The 21,153-nt window shown below is 31.3% G+C and overlaps 1 protein-coding gene across 7 annotated transcripts in view; it reads left to right on the forward strand.

Moving 5' to 3' along the window:
- The window catches only part of LOC125067601 (solute carrier family 12 member 4), a 343,127-nt gene that overhangs the window by 291,915 nt on the left and 30,059 nt on the right, over positions 1–21,153 (forward strand). The window contains exons 1-2 of one of the 7 annotated variants that reach the window (XM_047676289.1): positions 10,304–10,454; positions 12,469–12,614. The exons of 5 other annotated variants lie outside the window; for them this stretch is intronic. In XM_047676289.1, the coding sequence (XP_047532245.1) occupies positions 12,530–12,614 (85 nt within the window). In that variant the 5' untranslated portion in view covers positions 10,304–10,454; positions 12,469–12,529. Of the gene's footprint in view, positions 1–10,303; positions 10,455–10,486; positions 10,600–12,468; positions 12,615–21,153 lie in introns of those variants that run through there. One more of the 7 variants, XM_047676297.1, reaches the window with a different exon arrangement.

Raw genomic sequence — 21,153 nt, forward strand, 5'->3', positions numbered from 1 at the left:
ATCACGAAGTTGATTTAAAAAAAAATGCTTCTTTATATTCAACAATATGACTTAAAACTGATATTATACGTTTTAGTACCGTAATAATTGTAACGATTCCTTACATCGCCAATGCGCCACCAATCTTGGGACCTGAGATACAATGTGTCTTTTGCCTGTAGTTACACTAGACACCTCACGCTTCTGACTGGAACACAACAATCCTAAGTATTACTGCATCACGGTAGAATTTATGATGATTAGGTGGTACCTACCCGGGCTTGCACAAAACCCAATCACCAAGTAATATATGAGCCGAGATGGCGCAGTCAGGCAAGCACCACTGAATTTCATGTGCTTAATTTGTGTTTATAATTCATCTCGTGCTCGGCGGTGAAGGAAAACATCGTGAAACCTGCATATATATTCCACCAACCCGCATTGGAGCAGCGTGGTGAAATATGCTCCAAACTTTCTCCTCAATGACTTAGCCCAGCAATGGGAAATTTACAGGCTGCTAATGTAATGTAATGTAAAGTAATATATTATTTACAAACTGCTATATCATAAACATCGTTTAGCGTTTTTAGTGAAAAGAACACAATCACTTTTGCGTTTTGATAAGTTATCCGCTTCCAACACTACAATATTTATCGGATATTGCGATAATGATTATTACAAACCTTATAGTTTACGTGAGAAATTACACTCAGCTTATAAGTAAATATAACCCAATGGAGTGAGAGAAAAGTCAATTTTATAGTCATTTCCCCCGTGTAAGGGCAGGTGGGGGTGTTTCATTTGTTCCTTAACTTTCTCAATTGCTTCTACCGTTGTAATGTTGAAGTTTGTTTCAATATAAAATAGAAAAGCACCATGTTAAATGAAAGTGAACTAAACTCAAATTGCCTTATTTTTTTTTTATTCTGGTCATTTCATGTTATTTATAATTAATTATTTCACATTCGATGTCTGAATATCCGGTATTTCCTATGTACATACACCGATCTGATAATCTCCGGTTAGGATGCGAGCGTTATTTCCCAAGACACCTACAAAATGCCTCTATAACTACACCTCGAATTTCACCTTTACGTGAATATTATATAAACATACACTAAATATAATCGTTGTGATTGTGAGATCATTTCATATTATAATTCACTTTAAAAAGATACGTAAAGCGACAGAAAAAATCGCTTTCTTAATGGACTATATTTTAAAGTGAAATATTTTTTTTTTATGTACTGCGAATATTCTTATTTTGCAAAGCGTAACCTTTTAGGTTAGACAACAATAGTTTCAGATGAAATCAAAACGTACAACATTTTACATCATGACCCAGATTAAACCTACGACTATAAAAAAATATATTTAAAAGAGAAAATCGTGTCAATTTTGATATATTATTTAATATCTAAATGTATTCAGTTGTATAAATGAAAACATTTATTTCAAAGTCAAAGTGAAAGTCAAAAATCATTATTCAATATAGAAGTGCTTACACTTGCTTATTGATTGTCAAAAATCTAGTAATAATTTAATTTAAAAAAAAGTAGTAATTTGTTTTGTTATTTATATTAAGTTTCATAGAATGAATGATTAAATAGTTAATTAAGCTCAGTACGGCTAAATATTTGGCGAATTTGTCGGCAAAATGTTAATATTTGCTAAAACTCGCCGTCCGAAACTAAACGTAGTACTCAAACCGTTTATAGTTCATATAAAGTCAGTGAGACTCGCTACTGTTACAGTTTGTAGTCATTAGGCATTTTACACCTGTCTACTAATGCCTTGCCTTTGCTTCCCAGTGGCATTTTCCTGGCTTTAAGCCAAAACGTGTATTTGACTGTATCTCTAATTAACAGTTTTCGACTTAGAAATTGTTAAGATTGTTATATATTGAAAATTTAATCACTTCGAAATTTATTCAACAACTTATTATAATTTTGTTATAAGGAAATTAATTTTAAAGTAACTTAGTTTCTCATTTCACATTTCAAAGTTACCTTATGTAAATAAATTCAGTAAATATATTTCAAACCCTATTTCTATCATACGACCTTTTTTTTTGTACTTTTTACTAAATTATGTATAATATGTATAGCGATAATATGAGCACTAAATTGTATCACCAAACAGCAGTACTCAGAAACCTTGTGTTCCGGTTTGAAGGGTGAGTGAGGCAGTATAACTACAGGCACAAGGGACATAAGATCTTAGTTCCCAAGGTTGGTGGCGCATTGGGGTTGTAAGGACTGGTTAATATTTCTTACAGCGCCATTGTTTATGGCGCTGTAAGTCCATTTGCTCGCCTACCTTTATTATAAAAAAAAACTTGAAATGTAATTTTATTATTAATATTAATATTGTTATAATGTATGTAATACTAACATAGATTAAAAAATAAGTAACAAACATATGGGCACACTGTTAGTCTTAAATAACTGTATAAACAAAAAAATACATATATAAAAATAACATATGACCTTGAATAATCTTAATACGTCAACACAATCACGATTACTTAATCCCAACTTAGGAAGCCGTTGTGAGAGGAATACATACTCATACATAGACTCGTAATCCATGGCTTCCGACATGTTACTGTTAGTGTTTATTGCATTAGTGTATGTTGTATTTAACAATTGTACATAATGTTTATGTTTTGATTATAACATAATTTACAATTATTTAAGTTGTGTATGTATAGAAAATACATAAAATCTGTACTAACTCGTTATTAAATTTAACGAAAATATTTTGTAAAATATGAATAATTTTTTAAACAAGGTGAAATGAATAAGATATACTCCTAAGGTTCGTGATAGTTTAGTAAAAAATAATTGAATCATAATTAATTCCAAAAGATTTTACAATTATATTTTTGAGGTAACATTTACTACCAGATCGGAATTAAGATTGTTAAAAGAAAAACCGAGGCATGAAACCCTGAAGTTCCTTACAAACTAAATGAACAAGAATAACACAAATTATAATAAAAAAGACACGTATACGAGAGCTAATTTATGACACGAAATCAAAAGACAATGGGATTATACGAGAGGAGAAATTCTTTTGAAATAATGTCGACCGGTGACATTTAGGTCACAATAGGGGGATGCCGATCACTAGAGGTTCGTTACGTAGTCAGTAATTTACATTTCGATAGCAAAGTTATTGATGGCGATTCCCGAACGGCTTTGATAAGAATCGGCCGGATGAGGAACGTAAAATCGTCAGTATGCAGTTTGTATTTTGGCAAGTAATTCTTATACCAGATTGTTTTAAATTGATATTTACGATAGACGTGTTACCGAAATTTTAAGATGTATATGTGTTTATTCTACATCTTACTCATATTACGGAATGTTGTATTTGAGTAAGTTGGTGTTTTTGGATGTTTGTTCTTTATGGTTACTCTATATATAATTAATATACTTTTAATAATATTTAGCGCTAAAAAATCCGCTGTGTTTATATCGGTTTTTTCTGTTCTAAGGGGCTACTGGTATAATTTTAACAATCAGTAAGCAATACTTCTATTTTATATATATAAATTATTTTAAATTGTAATGTATGTATTATTATTTATTTAATAATTTTTTTTCTTAAAATAAACAAATTAGGACAATTTTTATACTACTCTTTTTATAAACGCAGTTGAAAATTAAAACCCAACATCAATATATTATGAACTAATTAAAATCTACCACCGATTCGGAATGCAGGTTCTACCGAAAAAACGGCAAGATATAGTTTAATAAAAAATATTCAGTAGTTACATCTCAACTGATACCTCAACGGCCAAAATCACATTGAAACTGATCCCTAGTTAGCCAAACATCATGTGACCTGCCTGCTATATAATAAAACTTAAAACCTATTAAAAATATAATAAAAATCTATTACCGTTTATTCTGAAACTAATATTACCACCAACTACGTTAATTGAAGTAACTCTTGTTAAGAACTCGACTTAGAAACTTCGCATCGATATTATTTTTATGAACGAAACGAATTTATATTTACGGCTTTATGAACGAAGTCGCTTTACTAGAAATGTTATTTTACGTTGAATACACCGCCTCTATGATTATTTCGATAAACAGAAATATTATTTGTTTTTTAAATTCGATTAATGAAAATAATATTCATCGAAATGTAGTTTCACGATCCACGATCGACCAATATCCTCTTAGACTATTTTCTCAACAATTAGGCCTCTTAAGACCTCTTAAACAAAAGATTAAAAAGACAAACTGAGGACATTGTTTGCTTCAAGGTCGATCTTTCAAAAGCTTTCCTAAAACAAAAGCTGGAATCACCCTTTATCTATCGTTTTTATTTTGCTCATCTAAAAACTAGGTCAGCCCTTAGTCTATACCTAGATTCGCATGACCTATATTCGTCTACTTCGCCAAATGTGTTGTTATTTTAGTCAAAGCCACGCAATTATGTAGCCGAAAATATCTCCTTACAAATTTTCCTCAGAGAAAATAATAATGATACACTTAAAAAGGTTGTCACACATTCGAAACACACATAAAAGGTTATATTACCCTTACAGATAAAATCCTTAGGGTCATAATATTTATTTATTAGAGAGATACATGAAGATTTGACATTACCTGATTACTGTTTTATTTGAATAAACTAACATATGCTAACTTAAATTACATATAACATTTAATAATTGTTTACAAGAATATATCCTTAAAAATAATATCATAGTTATATTAATGGGGAATTATTTTATTCTCTTTCTTATTAATATCCTTCAAAACAATAAATTTAATGCATAATAAAATTAAATCCACGTACACGTAGTTTTAAGGCGTGTAGATAAGATTTTATTCCACACTATTGCATATAATACTCATTAGATATCTGTTACTATAAAACTCAAACTCGATATGATAATAAACTCTTTAAAAGATAACACGAATTAACTTAATTCTGCAAAGTGAAAACCCTAACTACACACTTAAGCAGCGAAGCGAACGCCGCTATGAGGTGGATTCGATAGCCTCCCATCCACCGTGTCCTCATAATTTCCCCTGATACTAGTGTAAAAAATAAAACCTACATTTCCACTCAGTACCTATTATTATACACTACACGAGCTCAGTATAGGAATATGCTCCAACATAGGGACGCCTCATTAATTTTTTATCGAATACGGGTTATGTTGTCTCTTTTTTTTGTTGAATACAGACCACGACCTCAATCGTTGTATTTTCGTTACATGTGATAGAAAAACAATTGTATGCCAACAATATTAACGTTAAGTCAATTTGAATCGTTAAATTTTTACGTGTACATGTTGTAATTATATGCATAGACAAGGATTTTAATTTAATCTCTCTGAATAGACAATATGACCAGCGATTACATAATGTAATGTAATAGGCGTCGGTTAAAGTTTCAATAGATTTTCGTGTATGAACATTAATATGTGTGTATAACTGCTGCTTGTTCAAACAAAAAGTCACTTAATATGATGGTGTTTTTTTAGGTTGGTCTCATACGGAAACACACTGAATGTGTAATATTGTTATTACTAAATGTTTTTGTTACACTCACGTTATTGGTCGAGGAGTACTCGATATATTTCCGGGAAATAACAATCCCAATCGTCATGGCGCTGACACCCATCACGAACAACGTTAAACCGGAACATTTATTAATAAAAATAGTATAGACTCTATTCTCAAACGACTCATATTTAGCAAGAAAGAATATTTTAGGAAAAAAGAGGATTTATTACATACAAAACAAGTTAAATCATAATTAATTTCTTAGAGCGTTTAGAGCCTTTATTATGAGTTAATAAACAAATAAGGAATTTTATAAATACATGTACCATGTAGCTACTAAACAGTTAGTAGCAAAATATACACTCTTAATGTTGCATTTAACATAGATTTTAATGTACTATGTCCTATGTGTTGCGGAGAATTTTATAAAGTAACGCAAATTTTGTTAAGTGAATGCTTAGCAAAATTCTGGCACAATGACAGCGGGCGTTCGTTTATCGCTTATGGTTACGTTTTTGATTTCCGTTCGGGCAAATAGTTTAGATGATGAAGATATTGCTTTATATATAAATTATTGCTTGTAACACTGAATTGTCAAATAATAAATAAAACCAATAAATACTTTATTAAAACTGTAACTAAGAATCGTAATTTTATTGAGTATATAAGATTATAGATTATAGAGAAGAGAGATTATAATAATGGAAATCTATTGAGAGTTTGGAATTTAAATCCTAATGAACAATAAAATTTAGTAAGTACTCCATTGTACCGACACATCCATATGTGTCGGTACTATGATTATATAAAAACACTTTGTATAATTACACTGCACTGTAATACTAATAAATTAATGAAAACGAATGATAAAAAACCGCTTTTGTAATTTTTATCACATGAAAGAATATAAGATAATAACTATTTCTTCAAAGAATTAGATAAACGCAGAGCAGACAATTAAAAAAAATAGTTTGTAATAATTTTTTGATAATTTATTTTCTTTGCTGTCATTAGTCTTCAAACAATTTATTTAATACACACACACAATAAATGCGTATTACTTCAGCGATTAACATCATAACGTATCATCACAAAATTTATTTATTAATTAACGTTTTCACTGGTTTAATATAACAAGTCATAAATTGTAACAAAGGGTTCAATTAATACGATCACTCAGCATATATTTGTCATAATTATTTCATTTATAATATGATTATTATTTGTAATGTACAAAATATTTACTATTTCTTCGTAGTGTTATTTTTAAATAAGCCAGTCCTTAATCCGACGCGGATCGATTTGTATTACTAAAAACCTTTAATTAAGTGCGTGGGTCGAATTATAAATGGATTACTAATCAAAGACAAATTTTATCACGAGACGCTATTGTGTTCAAGAAGTAATTACGCAGCTTGTAGATTAAATAAAAAATATATTGTTTGTATTATATAACTATGAATTTCATATAGTATTACTATAACTTCTGCACGTGGCTTCGCCCGTGAAAAGGGGAGGGCAGGTTAGTACCAAGTCCTTTTTGATACCCATTCACGACGATTGGAACAGTTGAGACGAGAAATCGTAAGAAGCAAGCAAACTCTCACATTATATTGCAAATCTTTAAGTTGAATGTAATAAGCAAAATTAATTTCAAGGTCACAGTAATTACCCTCGAGGTAACACTTATACGGTAATATGTGGACAATTATTCGCTAAAACAGTAAACGGAATTTCTTGTTATACGCATGATAAGATTTAATTACGCTCAAAATGTTTATATTTTTAATACTTAATTTGATTTTGATTGATTAGCGTTTTATATTGTATTACAACAGCGTCGTACGGTACGTCGTCGTCGTCGTGTCGTGCACACCATCAAGTCTCGATCTTAAATTCTGGTTGAGACTTGTAAAAATATATCTGATTAGACATTCTCAATAACAGACTAAAACGGCGATGAGTAGTGTCAAAGTATAAAAGTAACCTAACAGCCTCTAAATGTCATAAACATTGCCATTGTAAAAAATCTCACCAATCTTGGGAACTAAGATGATACGTTCATTGTGACTGTAGTTACACTGGCTCATTCTACCAACAAATAATTCCTTCCAACATTTTAGCTATGAAAATTCAGTGACTAGATTTGAACCCCTAAACTTCGGTTTAGGTACAATCAAATAATGAATATTGTCACTAAAAGCAAACTGCATTGTCGGTGTAGACTAAATCCAACCCGAGCAATTTTTCACATCTCTCTAACGATAGTCACATTTACAGCGGCAACAATACTGTGATCGGTTAAAAAACGCCTCGTAGTATACAAATAAATACTGTCCACCGAGGATTCGTCTGTGAAAATTGAAGTTACAAAAATTAGTATCAGCTATATATTTATAATTTTCCTGAAGTGCTAAATGAAAAAAGACCCGCCCTAAAATTACACAAAATATTTTCTTCTTGCGCTTCTAATTTATAAAGCAAAAGTTGCCTCCGTCTATATTTAATAAACCTGTGCTGGTAAAAGCTGTGCCCTACCTCTCCAGAACTAATTATTTGTATAGTATAACACTTTCCACGTACAATAATAATACAAAAAATAAAAAAAACGTATGAAATATATAGTTAAAGATTTAAATATATTACTAAAATTTTCCCTGAAAACTGAAAAGCTCTAAATAAATTAAAAAAAAAGTGTTACGTTTACATTTAGTTGAGGGCGATATTTAAATGATGATTTAGATGAATACACCTTACTAATGAAGTCTGTGAGGAAAGATCTGATGTCAACCTGCCCTTGTATGTTAGCTAGATAGAATATTTTAATAACTTGACATTTATAACATCATATAAAATGTTTCGCATATAATATAAGCTTTTCTCCAAAACGCCCTGAATCTTCGGCTATAAATGTTATGTACTTCAGTTTCGTCGTTTTTCAGTTAGGGAACAAAAGTAATGTCTCCTCATGTATTAACATAAATTATCGGTAGAAGAATAAAAATACAGCACTTGGAATATCTATCGACTTCATTTATCCATATCTATGTGTATGTGTGTGTTAATTTACATAGAACGTTTGCAAGTATAATAATTCATAAATATTTTGTGCAAGATAATTAATTGATGTTATAATTGTATTTCGTTTCAAAAAATTAATTATTCTCTTAAAGAACATGCTGTTCTGCTGAACATGCATTATAAACGTAAATCGAGTGCTTAAAGCTAAACTATTCTAAACATTCGATTACCAATTTAAACAAAGTGAATTAATTAAACCGACATAAATATTTTACTAATATTCAATGAAACAAATATACATTTGTACTATTTAATATTATATATAATATATATCTTCACCTTGTTCTTGATTTGTATTATTTTACGAGTTTCCGATATAGATAATTAAGGATTGAAAGACACTCAAATTAATTACGAAAGGCAGAAATGTAGATGACCTCCTATCATGGACTCCAAACTACGAATTCAAGGAACCCGAATAATTTCATATACAATCGAGCTTATTTAATCTCTGAGGTCCGGGTAACAAATATCAGCATAATAATGAATTTGTAGAAGGTTAGTTTATGTTAATGCTGTGTATTCCATAACGTCTTATTCAAACAATAACTTACTCAACAATCGAACATTTAATTATTTAATGTTTGGCTGCTAGGCTCAAACTCGGTAAATTTGTGTTTACAATTAAATATAATTATAATATGTTGTCAATAAAGCTTTATAAACGAGTATCTGACATTACAATAATGCAATATATATATCTTAATGTTTAAATAAAACAATTTCAGTAATACACTACCCATTATACCAATTATGTGTATTATCTTTTTCACTCCCAGCGGTGAACCGCCCCTGTAATTGACAAATGCGGTGGATGTCCCAGCAATGGGACATCCATAGGCTTTCAATTTAAACAAAAAATATGGATAAATAACATAAATAGATAATTATATAAATAACACAAGAAATAAAAACTCGTCGTTCTGCCTCGAAATGTGTCTTTCTATAAACAAGAAATTAAAAGATCTCCTCAGTATAAACATCCGCAGATATGATTTAATTCCTGACAAGCGCAGGAGGCCCAAGCTGTAGACAATGGCAGCCCTTAATACGGGCCGACAGCTTCGCCGTTGTCGCTCGCATCGTGAGAATTGGCATTTGGCACCATTCTACGGAAAACCGTGGCCTTTATCACCGCAGGCTTCACTACGCGAATGTATAATAACCGAACAGCAAGATATAACAACTTCTGTATTTTAATACCTGAGCAAAATTGAATTGCTAATGTTAAAATTTAGTAAAACGAGGCATCTTACTAAGAAGTTCAACGCGTAAATATTTTAGAATATAACGAAATTCATCATTAATTTGAATAATATTTAAGATATAAACTTATTAAAATAAAGTATTTTGGTAGATGGAGCCTTAGTTAAGAATATCTGGGTAATAGAAAAACAGATTTATGTTTTAAGTAGTTGACTTTATATAGAGCTTTTAAGAAGTATATTATGTCGCTGTCAGATCTATATTTGTGCGAAACAAAACGTATTTAAAGAAATGCGCGCCTACTAAGATAAAAAAATAGAACAGACCTAAGCGAGAGTATCGTAAATCAGTGGAGAGGGAATTGAAACGTCGGTCCGGTCCAGCGGCGTCGGGCGGGCGGCGGGCATGAGCTGGTTGCGCGTGCGCGGGGCCAGGGGGCTGGGGCCCGGGGCCGGGGGCCGGCGCAGCCTCCCGGTGCAGCACTCCGCCGCCGCCCGCCGCCCGCATCGATCCCGCCCGGGAGAGCTCGGCGAGCCGGTTGCCCGCGCCACCACCGCGCGCTCATCGCGCCCCGCACGACGCGCCCGAGCGCCCGCGACGCTCGCACGCACACCGACCGCTACCCTCCCTTGGCTGTGCCCCGTGCAGGTGCAGTTAGTCGTGCTCGCTTACGTAACGGATTTCGTGCGTATTGACAGGTTATGTGTTGAGTGGCGTGACATTTCTGAAAAAAGTTAAAAAACGCGAATGTTAAGTTTTCGCTCCGAAATATTGTAACGAAATATACGTTCAGGTATTTAATCTCGCATATTAAACAACTTTCGAGTTTACTGAGGAACTTGTGCCGTTACTCACACATAGCCAAATAAGAATACGTGCTTTCGCGCCTTCTGCGAAATAGAACAATCTTTATTTTTATTTAAAACCATGTCATATTTATAAAAATCACTTTCATTGTGTATTGTTTGCATTTTAAGTCATCTCTCATTCTGTATTCATTAAACTATTCACAGCAACATTGTTTTACTTCATTTTCTCACAAAAATAGCTTTTTTTTAAATATAGATATATATACGTCAGCATGAATCTCATTTTAAAATTTTAATGTATAATACAATTAAATATTTGTATTCAAATATTGTGATATAATCAGATCACGAAATTTATAAATCATATATACAATCAAAATATAAATCGATTATAGCATAATTTATTCAATTCATCGATTGACACAAGATAATCCTAAAAATTGGGTCATGATTGACACAGGCCAGTACTTTTACGCGCCATGCCCGCAGAGTCGACCCTTTTCAAATTAGATAAAGTACGCATAACCCGAACAAAGAGGCTGTCACATTTCGCTTTAGTTTTTAATGCTGAATCTTTTAAAAAAAAAATAATGTAGCGTTAATTGACAGTCATTATTATAGACAGTCTTTCTACAAGGAATAGCTTTTATTTCTACCAGCTGATTTACCTACATTTTACATTTGAATTTTAATAGTAATACTCGAGCAAAAACTGTACATACATACTGAATTTATTTTCGTCTATATTTATACAAATCAAACATTAATGATTTAATTCCTATATTAATTAACTCATATCGTTGCGTTAAACATTCATTAAGTCATAGTTCATATTCTTAGACAACATTTTGTTTCATATACATATACATTAAATCATTAAAATATTATATTCTTTATAATTTATCAATTAATTAAATTTTATTACGATTTTGCAAAAATCCGACGGTTATTTCTGATTTGTTTCCAGTGACCATAAGCGTTGAAAATTATTTTTCATTTGATGAATTTATAAAAAATTTAACGGACGTATTATTGAATGTTCAAATTATTTATTACATATATACATTAATAATTATTATCACGGTTGAAAGCGAAAGTGTACATAAGATGCTTGGAATATCAAAGATTCAGCCACTGCAGATTATATCAAGGTTAATAACCGTGAGAATTCATAATTCCGAAGGTGAATCATTTTTAATTAACCTTCAGAATATCAAAGAATACAATTATGGGCATAACTTAAACGCACATGTAATGTAGATTTCAAAATTGGAATGATATCTATTCTACCGTAACCCTTAATTACTGAAATCTTATTAAAATTACTCAAACCTTCGTATCCTCTTTACATTTTAGTCGGACGTCGGATATTTTAAAATAAAGCTATATATTTTATTTCAATTCAAAAGTAAGCTTTTAAAATTTCCAATTTTAATAACAACCAATCTGAGTGTGTCATTTATTCATTAACTTATACTAGTTAGTTTTTTATTTACATAAAGATAAAGTGCCAAAACACATAATTATTTAAAATACTAAGCAATTGATCCAATATTGACACAATAACTCGAATACCCATGCATAACTTCAAACATATTAAAATAAACCCAGATATTATTCTAAACCGCAATTAAACAACGTACTTTTTATTTATTTATCATTCAACAGGTAATACAAACATCCTCATACGAAACATTTTATATTTTATGTCAATAGGACATCGGTTATATTATGTTTGTATAATTAGTCATAGAAATCACCAAATCAGCGCTCATTATCTTCCTAATTAGTGTATCGATGGTACGGTCGAAGGGAGTGGTCGGTAGAAGTGTTAACGGATATTTTTGAAATAGTAATGAAAATCGGCGGAACCGTTGCGTAAAGACGGACGTTGACGGGATTTTGCGTGTGAGCATGTCGTCCGAGAAAGAGAAAATGGCCGCTGCCGAAGCTAAATCGCCATCTAACAAGAGTAACTGCACTTCACCTGGCAAAAAAGGTAGGCTAATAGCTTAACAGTACAAGCTATAGTTTTAGAGATACAATACATAATTAAAACATACTTCATGTGTATATATATATTATTTCTATTAACTATTTTTACACGAGCTAATTTCTTTATATTTTATGGAATAATTTCATTTGAGAATTACTTTAGGCATCAATTTAAAAAGATCAGCCCACGCCAATTGAAGGTGAAGGCAAGGTTTCCAAAATAAACTGACAAGTTATCATTTGAAAGGTTTCAAGCCTTCGAACCACAACAGTGATAAATCCGTTTAGCCGCGAATGCTATTGTCTATGACTCGCTTAATAGCATTGTTATATAAGTTCTGTTTATAATCATTTTATGTGTCAATATAAAGAACAAGGAATGACAATTGCAAATGAAATAAAAGTTTAGCACTAAAGTCGCTTTGTTTTAGTCGCGACTAGCTGTTCTACGCGGTTATACCCAAGTTTAGCGTTACATTCCGAAGAACGTAACTTGATATTATAATATAGTCATAATCTTTTCCAATAATGGGCTATCTGATGTAAAAAGAGTTTTTTTTTTAATTAGACTTGTAGATACTGATATAAGCGCGTTCAAACCACAAAACAAACTCATTAACTTTATAATATTAGTATTTTGCTACAAAATTTGCTGCGTTGGTCTTAGTATATATATATACTTCGATTTGAATGCTTCCGCCGTTCTTTGGCATATATTATTATTAAAAATAACAAATAATAATAACCATTCAATGTATTCATAGGACTAATGTAGCTCTAAGGAGGATTCACATAATTGTTTCCAAAATCATAACGGTCTATTCAATAATCAAACTTAAACTCTTACAAATACTGACAAAATAGTAAACAAAATATAGTATAATATAATAGTGTAGCAAAAATACTTTTAAAACGTTATAGAATAATCATTAGATTTACGAATTTTCAATTCCTTCGCGAATATTAAAAACGTTACTCCAAACATTAAATTTTATGATCGAGGCTGTACAAAATTATATTATAACTCATCTGCATAACTTTCAAGATATATTCCTTTCGAACTTTTTAAATTGATTCTGGTTGTCCAGCGCGAATTATTCAGGATTCCTTTTTATATTTAATATTAAAATGAAGGCTATCCTCACGGATCTAAATTTTAAACGCGAGTGTCTGGTAATAATGAGAAGCCGTATTGATTTCATAGTTATTTAACTCGTCGATCATTTCGAAGACACATTTTAAGAAATACAAAAATGAAATCATTTACGTTTAAGTGTTAAAGCGCAAGAGAAGAAATAGTATGCCCATATTTTAAGAGCTCATCGGGCCGTAAGTTACGTTGCAAGCATTTATACGCTCGCTCCAGATCTTCAGTGAAGACAGAACATTTAATCCCAACGCCTGGAGCTAACGAAAGAAGATTACGTCTATCCACGACCACAAGTCTTTTCATCGTCGGAATTGGTTTTCAATCCATTCGCTTTTGTCAAAAACCGTTGAACATTGAAATATTACTCCTCGCTTAAGCTTTCTTGAGTGGATAGCAAAATCCCAACGGGTTTCTAGCTTATTCCATATACTTTAATAAATATAAATATATATATTCAATTACGTATAAATATGACCAAGTCTTATTATTTTAAATTAAAATTAAAAACGGGAAGCAAGGCTAGGTTTTCTTGTGCTTTTGCATTTATAGTAATCATATACTCTAGAAAACATCGTGAAGAATACCGCATATTGTGGCTGACATTATGACTTATGCGTATTTACCGAGCCGTATCGGAGCAACAGCAGGGCGTTATGGGCTCTCACTTTTACTGACATTACCATTTGCTATAATAGAATAGAACACACTATTTGAACTTAACGTGGTTATTACCTTATTTTAGTTTTATGGGCTAATACGACTCTTTCTAGGTCAACTATTATTTCCTTTATTTTTCATAGACATACATGTCACTTTGATGCATATGGGTGTCATCTTCACAGGTAGTTTGTTTCCCGCGAGAGTGTCTCCATTACTTACATTTTCTTATCTGTAATCCTGCCTGAGACTGAATAGAGTTAATATACCATTCCACCATTAATTTTCCGCTGATAGCATCTATTCGTACGTAAGCGAGGGACGCGGTTACGTGAATTTTATCCTACTATTATCTGTTCTTATTTCAAGTAGAAGTGATAAGGTATTTAGCATCACGGAATTTATATATAATAAATTTATTTAAAAAAAATGTATTAAATTATCTTTTTAAATAATATGTCGTAACAAATTAGTTGAAATAAAAGCGAATAATACTCCATAGTTACATACATATATCAATTAGTTAAATTTATGAATATAGACCATTCTTGAATACATTTTGTTTTTTCACATACCTTTTTAACGTTAGTTGTGCAAAAGTATAAAATATAATTACGCCATGAAAACGGTTTTTAAACATTTCGGTATTTTGAACTAATATTTAACATAATATACATGAGCTTTATCATAATATGTAAATAAGGTTACGTGTAGTAAATAAACAAGTATACATATTTATAACGTGTCATACAATGTTAGTAGCAGAGATAGCTCCGCATAAGCTAAGTGATATTAATGTACACATCGTTATTACAGATGAATACACACACACACACAAGCAAAGAAATCGAATCGCATTATCGCCATTTCCCAGCATTCAGACAAAGCCATTTCGTGCACCAGCCCCGACTTTTAAATATAATTTTGCATCCCCATTGTGACCTTTTAACATTCCAAGTATTTTCTATATATAAATGACTATAGATAGCTGCTATTAAATGGTATAGCATCATCATCTTTTTAACATTTTCACATTGTATGCCTTCCTAGTTTTTCGATTGCAACTGACGAATACCTCCCAATTCTTAAGCCATACTACTCATATCCCGTACTGAAACTATTTATGGTCTGATGTCCTGGTGAAAAACCACGGGTCAAGCCAAAATATTTTTTGGTTTTTTCTGTTAAAAAATACTTAATAGCAGCTCGGAGATTGGTAGTTGGCAATTTTAACATTCCCGTGCATTGAAAAACACGTAAAACCGTCAAACATGCGCCTGAACTGTTTTCAACTGGATAACCACCCCATCGGATTAAAGGTGAAGAGTTTTTACGGATTAAGAGTGCATGTGTGGGTACAGTCACACACTCTAGCTCTATAATATTTCCTACCCGTAGTTGGTCCGTGGAGAATGAGCGCCGTGACCGAAAACGTTAAGGAGGACATGATAATTTTTATCTTTATCTTTTTATACCTACAAATATCACAGCAGCAAAGTAAAAAAAATAATTAGCCTTATCCACACTTATATCATCTATTTAACATCAAACATAATCACCAGAACTGACTCCTTAGTATTGTGAGCACGAAAGAGTGACTCACAAGTTCAAATATATGGAACAAATATACATATGTACATAGGTACACAAGTTAGATTATGCAAATATATGTTTGAGGGAAATTCGTACCCACAATCGATGCCGATGTTGAAAGCTCGCTAACCTGAACGCTGTCTCAAATAAAATGTTAAAAGCGATCGGAAAATTTATTACACGTCTTATACAGTTATTTCGTATAAGCCATTAATAGTGACTTGCCCATAATAAGGAATATTCAAGAAAATATTTGTTAATATTAGTTAGTTAATTTAAATCGATTGAACTGTATTTTTTTTTATTATTTAATTTTCGGGGAACAAACAGTACAATAGAACATTAATATTAAAAAACAATAAAATAACACATAACCTCATAAAATTTCCACCAATATTTAATACAAATAAAATGCAGGAAGTAACAAGGCAGACAAGAGTCGTTAAAATCAGAATTTAAGCCAATATTACAAAATAAAAAAAAAAAACAATGATTACAATTTAACAATTTATTAATGTTACTTTTAAAATTTATATAAAAATACATATATTAAAGTATTATGAAAATACATATACTATAGTATTAACATTTTGACTTGTGATATTTTGTTTGACAAACCATTTTTACGTCGTTTGTGGTTTTTCACAAATTTCACAGTGTCTATTATGCGACTCTCGCTTGGCGGTGAAGAAAACCTTTGTGAAGCCTGTATATTGTGTGTCTAAGTTAATTTTTCAGCGATAAATAAAATTAATTTGAAAATATCGAATAATGATTATTAATCATAATATCATTGATAGTATTTAAAAAAATATATAAATATTCACAATGATTCAAACTTAAAATCATTTTAACCATAGTAACCAACTATCTTGACCTTGCCCTCACTATGAAAACTACCATGGTATGGAATTAAAAGAAAATGCCTCCGAAAGGATCTTATACGAAATAGTGAAACGGAATTGATTCATATCTCAGGAATTGAAACAATTGTTTTTTTTAGTTTTAATAAAGAATTAAGGCAAAGGGGTGAAAAATAAACAACTTACTTTATTTGCAGTCGTCACATACAACCATTTGCCTTTACATTTGATTAAAATCAGTTTCATTTATATAATAAGTAAAATATATATTTTTTGATTAATTATCTTTATAACGTTTAGCTTTTTCGTTTCACATTGTATTTACAGCCTGTATTATATTTTATATTGTGACTAGAAGTAGTGTCCCTTAAGCAACTGAGGCGTTAACATGCATTTTTAACAATGTGGCGTACTTACAGCTAAGCATTTAAAAATTCAGTACTCTTGACCTTTGTTACTGTCTATAGTCAGAAACATATAGTTGATTATTTAAAATGTCCGCCGAGCACTTTGGACACTTTGTCAATTCCCTTTGTCTCAACATATGCATTTATTTATTCGACATAGCGAACAGACAAATTCCAAAATGCTACAAAGTTATATTTATTCACGTGTAAACACGTGTAATAATTGAATATACATATTAATGTATATTTCAACAAGACACTCGTTACTGGTTTCTTATTATTATCGAATTTAATATTGTGTATACAACATGATTAATTTGTGTGCCATATAGCTTATGGCTATCCTGATAATAAGATTGGAAGAACAAGTTTACTACTCAAATACCATAATTTAAATACATTAAGAAGCGAGAAATACCGGTTCGAATTAGTCTACTTCGTTGGAAATTAAAAGACTTTTGTTTTCAATTTATTTCAAGCCGTGTCCTTGAAGAAAATAAATATAATAAACACAGCTTATAGAGAAAAAATACGCTCTAGGAATTTGTTTTTTTTGAAAGTGAAGATATAACATTCGTTTTCTTTTATTTTGTAATATATATGTATGTAATCCTCTTTTTGTCAGTAAGTTAAAAACATTGCTTTTATTCTTTTAAGCATCCAGCTAATGCAAGGAGTAGGTAAGATATTAGGCTAAGCAGTCAGGATCAAACCCATAACTTCGATAATAATAGATTCAAACCGTTCAGATATCGACACAGATTTTGAAATTTCCAAGTGTATTCCTTTACTGTTTCGTCGATAAACGCTTGCATTGATAAATCTAAGCCTATTCTAAATCTTTGAAGAAGTAAATTATGAAAAGAATGGCATTGAAAAATTTCAACAGTATTGTTTAAACTTGACCCTCACCCCAAACGTGCGCTGTGATTAGTGCCAAAAATATTAACCGTGCCTACATACGTTCCGTTACCGTGTTCAAAATAATTTGTCATTATTAACCGACGCTTTTACTTTGTGCTGACCTTTTGGTATTTGTAACATATCACGTGTAGGTCGATGGGCGTTGCATCAAGAAATATACTTAATAAATAAAATGAACATCGAAAACCACGTTTATTCCATTTTACTATCTTACCCTATTTCCAATAAATACGGAATTTAAATATGATTTTTAATAAAGATACACCATAACATATTTATTTATAACAGCCAGTAAAGTCAGAAGCCAGCAAAGTGTCCTTTGAAGAACACGTGAGTCGTAAGTGAGCATAAGAATACGATTTAAAAATAATAGTAATATAAAATTGAGATGACACCGGGGAGAGAACATCTGACAATCATCTTGCAACTGAATTAAATTCCAATTCCAACAATTGAAAAGCCTTTAAAATACTAGGCTAATTTAATTGAGAAGTTTACCAGTACAAATGAAAACCGTTAATAATTTGAAAAAATATTACATAAATGTATTTGAATTTTAATTCCATAAAAAAAATAAGATATGGGTATTTGTGTATCCAAAACTACGGAGTAGCAAAAACTAATTTCACATTATTTATAATTGTATTATGTAATTCTGAAATTGATTTGGTATAACACTCGTTATATGTAAGTAAAGGGAAACAATATCATTATCATGGCAAGGAATCTGTACAACGTTGTATAATTCATATTTAACGACCCTCGCATCTGAACGTCTCAATCATCTTTTATTACGAATCTTACATAACAATATTAGTTATCCTTACTTTGGCTGCCCCATTTTATTGTTGACCGACTTTCCCCACTTTCCTCTTGCCCTTTTTCTCATAAAGACCGAAAGTTTCAGAGATCTGTATGTAAGAAGTTATGACCAAGTAATAACAAGGATTCCTTGATGAGTAATACTAGTTCGGATACTGGAAAATGGTGACTATTCTTATTGTATAATATATAATGTATCATAATATTTTTGTTTTAAATATATATCGTAAATAATTATAATGATGATGAAGGATATAGATTTCTATACTTTTTTAAATAAATACTTTTGGGAGGCCGACGTGCAAATAATCCTTTTGACCTATAGAGAATTTAAGGAGAATAATCATAAACCACATTTTATATGGTAAGCCAAAGTACGGGGCCATTAGGTACCGCGGGTACTCCTCTAGCTTGAAAACCCGCCCGAAAAGACGGAACGGGTATTTGTTTTTTAGTGGGTATTTCGGTGAGTTGGCGGGCACCGGCGAGTACCACATACGTTTTACGTGGGGGAAACGCCTTAGGGCATTTTTCGAGCGAACAAAAGTTACTGCCATTAGATAAGAACCTAATCTAAGTAATTTTATCCCTTGTAATTTTCTGGACTCACCACGACAGGTAGAATAACTACTATGATAGCAGTGGGTTATATCTACCTAAATGGGAATACAAGTAAATTTAAGCAAAAGATAAACAAGTTATTTATACAATGCTTAGATAAAGTCTTAATTATAAACTTATCATATTTAATACTTATATCAATATTCAAACAAACTCTAGTTGAAAATAAAAATTAAAAACTGTATAAAAATGTAAGGGATAGGAAAGGATTAAAAGACTTAATTTCAATTTCACGCGGCAGCTATTGCAGTATATTGAATTTGGTTCGTTTATTCCAAAATCTCTTTGTACGAGAGATTTCAGTGTTAAATGATTGGACACATCGCCCAGAATTCATTTAGGAGTCACCCTTTTACAGAATGGTAATCGATTCATTGGCTCTTTTAAAATAAAAGTCTTTTAACTACAAAATGTATTAAATGTGAAAGACAAGATATTAATATTTTATACATTTTGTAGTTAAATATCTTGTCTTTCACGCGCGTTAACAATTTTATTTTCTATTCTATAATTTTAAGTAGGTATGAGAGTGTTTTTTTGGTTACGTCATATTGTATATTAGGTTTATTTTTGCTCAATTTATAAAGTGCTTAGGAAGAACGAGGTCTTCTGATATAATAACTAGTTTATTGTTATTGTACTTCGTTTTTATGTATTAAGTATTAATGTAGGGACTTACTATATTGTCGCCAATATTAGCAACTTAACAAAATCCTTTTGTCTTGTAATAAATATTTATGTATGTATGTGTTCTATATAAGTAATTTTCTCCAAAGTGTTGTTGTTAATTAACTATTTTCAGTTTATTTAGTACGTAAATAACTTACTCTTGAATGAATATGATAACTTAAATTTTAGATATACGTGAGAAATCCGAAATTGCCAAGTGGTTAGAACGCGTCCATCGGTGACGTGTCCACCATTGACTGTAGGTTCAAACTAGGCAAGTACTGTTAAAATTTCATGTGCTAATTCATGTTTATTAATCATATCGTGCTCGACGGTGACGGACAACATGCGTCAAGCTGCATTTGTCTAATTTCATCGAAATACGGCCACCAAACCGCATTCGAGCAGCGTGGTGGTATTATCCCAGCAGTGAAACATATACAGACTGATACTTTACTTTACTTACGTGGGAAAGGGTCCAAATTAACAAATATTTTCTATCGTATAATATGTTTAGAGTGTATTCTAAAAATATTTATAATAGATAAAACATACAGATATTCTTTATCCACATAATCTCACTTAAGATATTTGGTCTCGATATTGTCATAGGTCACATAATTTTTAGAAAGAAAAATTAGGGCGCGAAAATGACCGAGTGACGTTTGGCAACCCGCCAGACCACGCTATGTACTTTGGGTTCGGGAACAAATCTAGTGGAAATCGAGTCCAAAGTATACCAACGTGACCTCAACTATTGGTTATATGTTAAATGCGAACTTGCTACACTAGAACGTCAAAGCCAATATATATATAATAGCTCAATAAAATATGAAA

The sequence above is a fragment of the Vanessa atalanta genome, chromosome 1 (assembly GCF_905147765.1).
Source record: "Vanessa atalanta chromosome 1, ilVanAtal1.2, whole genome shotgun sequence".
Lineage (NCBI taxonomy): Eukaryota > Metazoa > Arthropoda > Insecta > Lepidoptera > Nymphalidae > Vanessa > Vanessa atalanta.